Below are 8,140 nucleotides of genomic sequence, written 5' to 3'. Positions count from 1 at the left end.
ACAACCGCCCCACAACCGCCCCACAACCGCCCCACAACCGCCCCACACCCAGCCCACGCTTTTAGTTGGTGCCCGCGGGTTGGGGAGCTCACCTGTAAACCAGAAGGTTGATGGAAGCCCCAAGCATCGGCCCTGCGAGGGCTACAGGCCTGGGGCTGCCCCGCTCAGAACACCTCCATCCCACGGCACCCCATGGCAGGGCTGACCCCACAGCTCAGCTCTCAGCGGTGGGTGGCATCGCTCTGGGCCCTCATCCACAGCCCCTCTCGTGGTGATCGGTGCCCAGCCACTCCGTGCCGAGCTCCAAGGGGACACGAGGCGACGCTGCCCCTCACTCCCCTCCCCCAAGTCCCTCCTATGACCCCCAGCACGACTGCTGGACACACAGGCCTCGAGAACCCTTCTTTTGGCAAAGCCCAGTTGACATCTCCCCTCAGGAAATGGGGAAAAACATCAGACTGGGCAGCGCCTGTCCTGCAGGCATCGTCCCACATCCCCAGAAACACGAAAAAAAGCCCTGGGAAACCCCACCAAGCAGCACGGAGCTGCCAGGTCCCGCTCTGAAACGCCTCTCTGCGAGGGGACCACGCATCACCTCCTTCCCAGCCCTGTTAAGGAAGGGCTGCAGCAGGCACTGAACTTGACCGAGGGTCTGACGGACAGAAGATCCACGCCCTGCCTCTGGCAGGCACCAACTTACCCATCGGTGATCCAAAATGAGGCCCTCTGGGTGGCAAACCCATGGGCGGGGGGCCGGGGTGCGGCATGCCGGGTGGGGGCCGAGGGGGGGGTTGGCCTCCAGAGCCTGGTGGTCCTGGGTGATGCTGGCCCATCCCGGGCGGGCCGTGGTGCACCTGCATGGGAGGCATTCCTGTGGGGACAAAGGGAGCTCAGGGCGTCGCTGCCGCAGCTCCAAGCACCCACTTCAGCCCACCAGGCTGTGCTGGTTGAAACGGCGGGTATAAAAAAGGGGCCTGACGGCAGTTTTCTGCTCCCAGCCAGGAGATTTAAGGGGAGGAGGCAAGCAGCCCTCCTCTGAAGCACAGAGAAAGGAGGGAAGTGAACAGGAGCTGGCTGCAGCGCGCCGGAACTCGGCCAACTCCAGGAGAAATGCTATTCCCTGTGATGCCAGGTGATTTTTCCACACTGTGTTTTTAGATCAGATTTCTTTCTCATAGAAACACATAGATCATGATTTAGCAGACGGATCTTTCAGGTTAAAGTAAGGCTTTCTGGGGGACTGAACTCGATGATTCTTACCCCTCTGATTCTGTGATAGGCAGAAGCAGGAAAAACCAGCAAGTGTGGCACAGCTTTGCACAGGGGCTCAGGGAGAAGCCACCACCTGGGAGATTTCCATCAAGAACCCAAGCATCCGGACTTTGAAGCTCGCTCTGCTCTGAGCAGGAACAAAGCCTGCATTCCCCCCCCCATCCCCCCCCCACAACAACTCTATTATTTTAAACTCGTAAGGAAACAAAACCAAATCACCGATTGCTTTCCCCTTCCCAAAAAGAAAGAAATAGGAGCCAGGAGCAGCTCCGTGGAGCAGGCAGTGTGGAAGCGCTCACTCAGGCTTCCCTGTGCAGAGCATAATTGGCTGCTGCACAGCCTGAAGAGCCGGGCTGTGACAGGGACAGCAGCTGCCATCTGCTCAGCACACGCCAGGGCTGGGATCACACAAAGCCCCCTAATCAACCTTGGGGCAGGGGTTATTATAGAGCAGGGGTTATTATAGAGCAGGGGTTATTATAGAGCAGGCAAGATGAGAAACAATGAAATCAGAACTGGTTTGGTTTTTTTTCTTCTTTAAAGCCAATGCAAAACGGATTGAATTCTTGCCTTGAAAGCCACAGGGTCCAGAGGGATACGCTGCTCAGTCCCCACTGCCACAGGGGCTCAAAAGGGAAAGGAATCAAAGAAACATTTGGTTCTCGTGCCTTGAATTAGCTGCCACCCAGCGGAGCTGCAGGCTGCGCAGAGCAGGTTCACACTTCCTTCACTTCACACCGGAGCCAAATGAGGGTGGCTTGGAGTCTCATCGACGTCCCTCCAGCCAGGACAGCACCCAAAAAGCCTGCAGTGCAACGGCCTCTGCCCCCCCGTGCCCCACACAGGGACAACGCGTGTCCTGACCCAAACTGGATGCCTCCCACAAGGGAACTATTTCCTGGATCACCAAAACACTCATCAGAAATCCTGCTCCATTTTTGGCACATTTTAGAACGCGCAGAAGAGAAACCCAAAAGCAGCCCTGCTGACGTGACAGATTTGCTCCTACGCAGATTCTCCCTGTTTTTCCTGGGGAGGAGAGCAGCCACCAGGCTGCCTCGTGCTGCAGAGAGCAAGATCTTGTGCAAAAATACAGCCAGCACACAACAAACGCAGCCCAGGGCGCTCAGACTGCCGCTTCTATTCAGCACTGAGCAAAACCGGTGTCTCAGCAGCTAACTGAGGCACCCTCTGCCCTGCCTGCCTGCTCCACCACGGCTGCGCTGTGCTCAGTGCCTCCCAGACACCAGCAGTAATTCCATCCTCGTTTTACAGAAGGGAAACCTCACGGAAGAAACCACAAGAGGGGGTGATTCATCCAAGGCCAGAAAAGGTTCTGCATCTCCCGAGCTCGGTACCTGGCTGCCACGTACCTGGGTGGTGCATGCCTCCTGGTGGGAAGGCGTGCGGGTGAGGCGGGTGCCCTCCGGTGGGTGCAGCCCCTGTGGGGGGGCCGGGGGCACCGGCTCCAGGTGGCATCGGTGGGGGCGGCATGGCAGGAGGCATGCCAGGAGGCATTGCTCCAGGAGGCGGCACCGGCGGGGGAAATGATCCTGGGGGTGGGAGGCCTGGAAGGAGAGAGAGAAGGAGAGCAGCAATGAAGATTTGGTCGAGTGCAGAAGGATGAAAAACAAGCACAAAGAGTCCCAGGCAATCAGGAATGAAGCAAAAGCACGATAAGCCACGGCAAACAGAGAAACCAGCAGACTGAAGCACTAGGATCCATCCGCTCCACACTGGGAGAGCACAGGCTGAGCTGCTGCAGCACGAGCAGAATTCCCAAGGATCACAGCCTTGCGATCCTGCAGGGCTCTGTGCTGTCACCCAGAGCACCCACACTGTGCAGCTCCACGCAGAACAAAGCCTTTCAGCTCTGCCCCAGACACTGCAGTAACAGCAAATGGGTGACGAGACTCAGGAGTCCTATCAGCACCCAGGGCATCCTGCTGCAAGGCGAAAGCAGGCTGCTTCCACAGACCCCAAGGCAGAGACAAACACACACACACACACAGAGCACCAAAACCACCTCTTTTCAACCCAGTGTGCCTCTACCCACCTGGAGGGGTGACGCCAGGTCCCAGAGCAGTGACCACAGGAGTGGGGACAGATGGAGGAGGAGGAGCATCGGCAAACAGCTGGTGGGGCCGATCTGCCTGGGAGAGCGGATTCTGAGCGGCCAGGAGCCTCTCAGCAGCTGAGCCGTGCCGCTCGCCTTTGGAATCCTTCTTGAAGGCGTAGGAGACAGTGATGGGCCTGTTGCAGAGGTACTGTCCGTTCATGGCCTCGATAGCAGCGTCAGAAGCATCAAAGCTGGCGAAGTTGATGAAGGCATAACCCTTGGAATTGCCCGTGTCTGGATCCCGCATGATTTTGGGTGTCTGTAAGATGACCCCAAAGGCGCTGAAGGTGTCGTACAGCAGCTTCTCGTCGATTTCGGGGTCCAGGTTGCCTATGAAGATGTTGGCCCCCACATCCAGGTTCTTGTTGTGAGCCGAGGCTTTGTTCACTCGGATCGGCTTCCCATACAGTTTGATCATGTTCATGATTTTAATGGCGTAATCTGCGTCCTCCTCGCTGAGGAACTCCACGAACCCATAGCCTGCAACAAGGCCCCACACAAAGCTTTAGGTCTGGGCAGAACCACGGCCTGACGCTGCCCCCCATTGCCTCCAAGGGGAACGCTGCTCCTGCAGCCCGAAGGCACCAACCCTTCTCGCTTAGAAACCGAGCCCAGGGCTCACCCAAGACAGAAAGCCCTGCAAATCACCCAACCTTACCTCCCTTCCTGCAACAACTGCTCTCTGACCACACTCCCCCCAAACCCCCCGACTAAAGCATTCTTCTCCACGTGAGCTTTTGGGGAGCGCCGCCACTCACCCTGGTGCTGGCCTGTGACTCGATCCTTGGGCATGTGGGTGTTGACCACGGGGCCCGCCTGGAGGAAGAGCTCCCACAGCAGCGGCTCGCTGACCTTCTCGTCCAAACCCCCCACGTACACAGTCGCATCTGGAGCAGAGCAGAAAAGAGACCGAATGAGCAGCACGCGGGAGCTGCGGGCCTGAGCCTTGAGCGCTCGATGAGGAAGTTATCGGAGGCTGCAGGAGATGCCAGAGCGGGGCCCTGCTGAAGCCGGGAGTCAATACGGCCTCCTTATGCTGTTCCAAATCCGAGGCTCCGCAACGAGACCCTGAGAGAAATCAAAGCCCCTCGGCATCCCGGCCACGGGGGAGCCGAGATCCGCGAGCCTTCCAACGGACTCACAGAGAACCACAACCGCGGCCTCAGCCAGGAAGGCCGCGCAGCCCCTCCACCTCCCGGTGACCCACAGAACTCCATTCCGACAACCACCCGCTCGCCCTCAGCACCTCAATCGCCCCCCACCGACTCGCCGTCCCCGCGCAGCCCCGCACCGCTCACCCTGGTTCCGCTCCGAGATGGGCCCCGCCGCCATCTTGGCCCGCTCCCTCCCGCGCGGCACCGACGCAACGCGACGTAAGGGGACGTAAGGGGACGTAAAGCGCCGCAGCCTCACGTTGTGACGTCACCACGGCCGCTAATCGGAAGTGACGTTGGCGCCGGAGGGCGGCCGCCATGTTGAGTTAGTGAAGGAGGGGCCTGCACCGCGCCCTTCTCCTTTTGTCGCGATATCCCCCGCAGCGCCTCGACAAACCGCGACATTCCCCGGGTGGCGGGTCCCCCTCCCCCCCGGCACGCTCCTCCAATGGCAGCCACACGGCGTTGCCTGCAGAACGCTGTGCTTTAATAGGCAAATACAAACACCGCTGACACGCGGCCCAGCCTCCCCCCCTCCAGTCGCGCCGTGGGGCCGCTGCTTCCGCGTTGTGCTGAGGGGTCAGAACCGCTCCGCCCCATGGCGCTGATCCCCCCTGAGCCGCGGCAGAGGGGAACCCCAGCGCTGCTGCGGGGCCTCCAGTGAGGAATGCGGCCCCATAGAGCCGTGGGCCCCATAAAGCTCTGGGCTCCAAAAAGCCACAGGGCTCAAAAAGCTACAGGCCCCAAAGAGCTGGGAGCCCCCAAAAGCCCCAGGCGCTAACGGACCACGGGCCCCAAAAAGCTGTGGTCCCCAAAAGGCCCCAGCCTGCCCAGAAAAACACAGGCAATAAAGAGCCGTGGACCTCAAAAAGCTGTAAGCCCCAGATCCTCAGGTCCCAAAGAGCCGTGGTCCCCAAAAAACCCCAGGACCCAAAAAATGCTGGTCCCCCAAAAAATCCCAGGCTCCAAAGAGCCACGGCCCCAGCGTGGAGCAAAAGGAAGCAGCTGAGCCAGGGGGGCCGCGTCCCTCCACAACCCCCAGACTGGAGGGACCCCGAGGGATGAGTCCACCCCTGCAGTGTGTGTCCCTTCAGGGGGGTTCCCACCCCCAGGGCCCCCTGAGACCCTCACCGTGAGGGTGCCAGGGGGCTGCTGGTGGGCTCAGCGTGGGCCCCATCCTGCTGCCATGCATGGAGCCGGTCCTGCAGCAGAGCCAGCTCCTCCAGCAGTAGGGCCGGGCACGGGGCCAGGCGGCCACGCTGTGGGGGGCATGTGGGGTCAGGGTGGGGAACTGCAGGGTCGGGATGGAGACGTGGGGTTGGAGAGGCACATATGGGGTTGGGGTGGATGGATACATGGGGTTGGGATGGTCACACATGGGGTTGGGAGGGACACTCATGGGGGTGAGATGGATATGCGGGGTTGGGGTGGATGCATGGGGTTGGGATGGACGCACATGGGGGTGAGGTGGACACACGGGGTCGGATGGACACATATGGGGTGTGAATGGATGGTTACGTGGGGTTGGGGTGGATGCATATGGGGTTGGATGGACAAACATGGGACTGGGAGGGACACTCGTGGGGGTGAGATGGACATGTGGGGTTGGGGTGGACGCACATGGGATTGGGGTGGATGCATACATGGGGTTGGGATGGTCACACATGGGGTTGGGAGGGACGCTCAAGGGGGTGAGATGGACAGGTGGAGTTGGGGTGGACGCATGGGGTTGGGATGGATGCACACTGGGGGGGGGTGGGATGGATGAATGCGGGACTGGGTTGTTCACACATGGGGTTGGGATGGATGTACGTGGGATTAGGATGGACACAAGGGGTTGAGAATCCCCCAGCCCCATTACCTGTGCCTCAGGCAGACCCCGCAGGTAGCAGCGTCTCCAGAGCCGCACGGAAGGTCCTGCAGCACAGGGCAGCAGCAGCCCCCGGGGGGGTGTGGGAATAGGGTCACCCCCCCGATCACTGAGGGTCTCCAGGGAGGGGGCCCAGCGCAGCAGGCGAGGGGGGGGGACGGCCGCTCCGCCACGGGAAGGGCTGTGGGGTCAGAGAGCCCTTGGACAGAGCCAGCACCGCCCCAGAGCTCGATCCTGACCAGGCACTGGCAGGCTGGGAATCAGGAGAAAACGGGTTAGGGGCTGTGGGGGGAAACCCAGCGGCTGGGGTGCAAAGGGGTGGTAAGGAGAAATAGGGGAAAAGGGGTTAGGGGCAATGGGGGGGAAACGAGAAAACGGGGTAAAAGGGGGAAGGGAAATGGGGAGAAAACAGAGATTGGGGTGAAAAACAGTGGTAAGGGGGAACGGCAGCCCCCCCAACCCACTCACTGTGCCCGTGTTCTGGGGGTCCGCAGCATCGGGGGTCCCCACGGGGCCGGGGTCCCACGCCGGGTTCTGGAATCGCGCCCGCTGCTGCCGGCTGTAGCGCAGCCCCCAGGCCCAGACGGGGGGCAAACGGCTGCTGGTGCTGCCCGGGGGGGGGGTCCCAGCGGCCGCTCACAGGGGTGTAGGTCTGGGTGCGAGGCTGCTGCTGCAGGGGGACAGGGGGTCAACCCCAAAAAGGGGCTGTGCAGGGCGTGGGGAAACCGGGGTGCATATGGGGAAACTGGGACGGGAGGTGGGGAGGAATGGGGTGGGAGGGGGGAAACTGAGCTGGGGGGAAATTGAGACAGGAGAGAGGGAAACCGAGGCCCCATATGTGATTCAACTTCCCTCCCACCTCTGTTTTCCCTCTCCTGCCCCATTTCTCTCCCCTTCCTTCTCCATTCCTCCCTATCCTACCCCAGACGTGCAATGGGGCAGGAGAGGGGAAACAGGTGGGGGGAAAACTGAGGCAGGAGAGGGGGAAACTGAGGCACATAAAGGGAAACTGGAGGCGTAGGGATGAGGAAACTGAGGCAGGAAAGGGAAACTGAGGCACTGAGGGGGAAAGTGAGGCAGGCCACCCCGCTCACCGCCCCACCGCGGCCCTTCTGCCTCTGGCAGCTGAAGAGGAAGGTGCTGCAGTAGGGCAGGAAGGTGCTGTCGTGCAGGGCCAGCAGGTACGCCTCGGTGAAGCCAAACGCCGCCGGGAATTGCCGCAGCAGCTGCCAGGTGCAGTCCAAGAACAGCAGGAAGACGGGGGACTGCGGGGGGGGGGGGATATATAACACGGGTGTCACCCCCAGGGAGGTGATGTGGGGTGGCACCCCCAGGGGTGACGCAGGTGAGGGCTTTGGGGTCTCCACCTCCTCGCGGGGGCTGTCCCGGCGCAGACCGAGGCGCTGAGGGAAGGGGTGCCCCGCTGCCACCCACTCGCGCTGCACCAGGCTCTGGAAGCCATGCAGGGTGCGTGCATGGGGGTCCGCCAGCAGCTGCACCAGGGAGGCCAGCAGGCAGCTCAGGTCACGGTCTGAAGGCTCTGGGGGAAGGGGGACAAGCGGAGAGGAATGGGGGGGCGCCATCGTGACCCCCACCCCAATGCCAGGACCCCCCACCCTGGTGTCCCTCACCGCAGTGCTTCCCTCCTCATCGCCCCCCCACCCTGGTGTCCCTTGTCCTGGTGTCCTCCCCACTCTAATTCTCCCCCCCCCCAGTTTGCCCCCC

At 61.3% G+C, this 8,140-nt stretch overlaps 2 protein-coding genes across 3 annotated transcripts; both read right to left on the bottom strand.

The window, feature by feature from the left end:
* Positions 1 to 43: 43 nt before the first annotated feature.
* SF3B4 (splicing factor 3b subunit 4) lies at positions 44 to 4,793 on the bottom strand. Of its 2 annotated transcripts, none has more exons than XM_042832768.1 (5): positions 4,690 to 4,793; positions 4,150 to 4,278; positions 3,329 to 3,871; positions 2,646 to 2,840; positions 44 to 871 (listed from the first exon to the last, which is right to left on the bottom strand). In XM_042832768.1, exons 1-5 carry the CDS (start codon positions 4,721 to 4,723, stop codon positions 612 to 614), a joined length of 1,161 nt encoding a protein of 386 aa, XP_042688702.1. In that variant the 5' UTR covers positions 4,724 to 4,793; the 3' UTR covers positions 44 to 611. The 2 variants fall into 2 exon arrangements, with proteins under 2 accessions (XP_042688702.1, XP_042688703.1); XM_042832769.1 differs by lacking the exon at positions 44 to 871 and adding an exon at positions 1,828 to 2,170.
* A 217-nt stretch (positions 4,794 to 5,010) lies between these two features.
* Positions 5,011 to 8,002, bottom strand: LOC122167885 (myotubularin-related protein 11-like). Its single transcript, XM_042832770.1, is given in 7 exon segments — positions 5,011 to 5,804; positions 6,407 to 6,571; positions 6,573 to 6,668; positions 6,884 to 7,036; positions 7,038 to 7,085; positions 7,510 to 7,680; positions 7,783 to 8,002. Coding segments are annotated over 7 exon segments (981 nt in total). The 5' UTR covers positions 7,999 to 8,002; the 3' UTR covers positions 5,011 to 5,672.
* Between the last annotated feature and the right edge of the window lie 138 nt (positions 8,003 to 8,140).

This window comes from Centrocercus urophasianus, unplaced genomic scaffold, assembly GCF_019232065.1.
Source record: "Centrocercus urophasianus isolate 14NV4802_14NV808 unplaced genomic scaffold, USGS_Curo_1.0 seq_399, whole genome shotgun sequence".
NCBI classification, from domain to species: domain Eukaryota; kingdom Metazoa; phylum Chordata; class Aves; order Galliformes; family Phasianidae; genus Centrocercus; species Centrocercus urophasianus.
Note: the sequence above shows the minus strand (reverse complement) of the source record. Positions and strands in the feature narration are given on the sequence as shown.

Bases quoted from the DNA above. Each gene is read 5' to 3' on its own strand.
- SF3B4 (XM_042832768.1), bottom strand. From the start codon at position 4,723: ATGGCGGCGGGGCCCATCTCGGAGCGGAACCAGG. The intron at 4,279-4,689 runs GTGAGCGGTGCG...GCTCTGCTCCAG, and splicing joins CATCTCGGAGCGGAACCAGG to ATGCGACTGTGTACGTGGGG. The intron at 2,841-3,328 runs GTGGGTAGAGGC...CTCTCCTTCCAG, and splicing joins ACCTGGCGTCACCCCTCCAG to GCCTCCCACCCCCAGGATCA.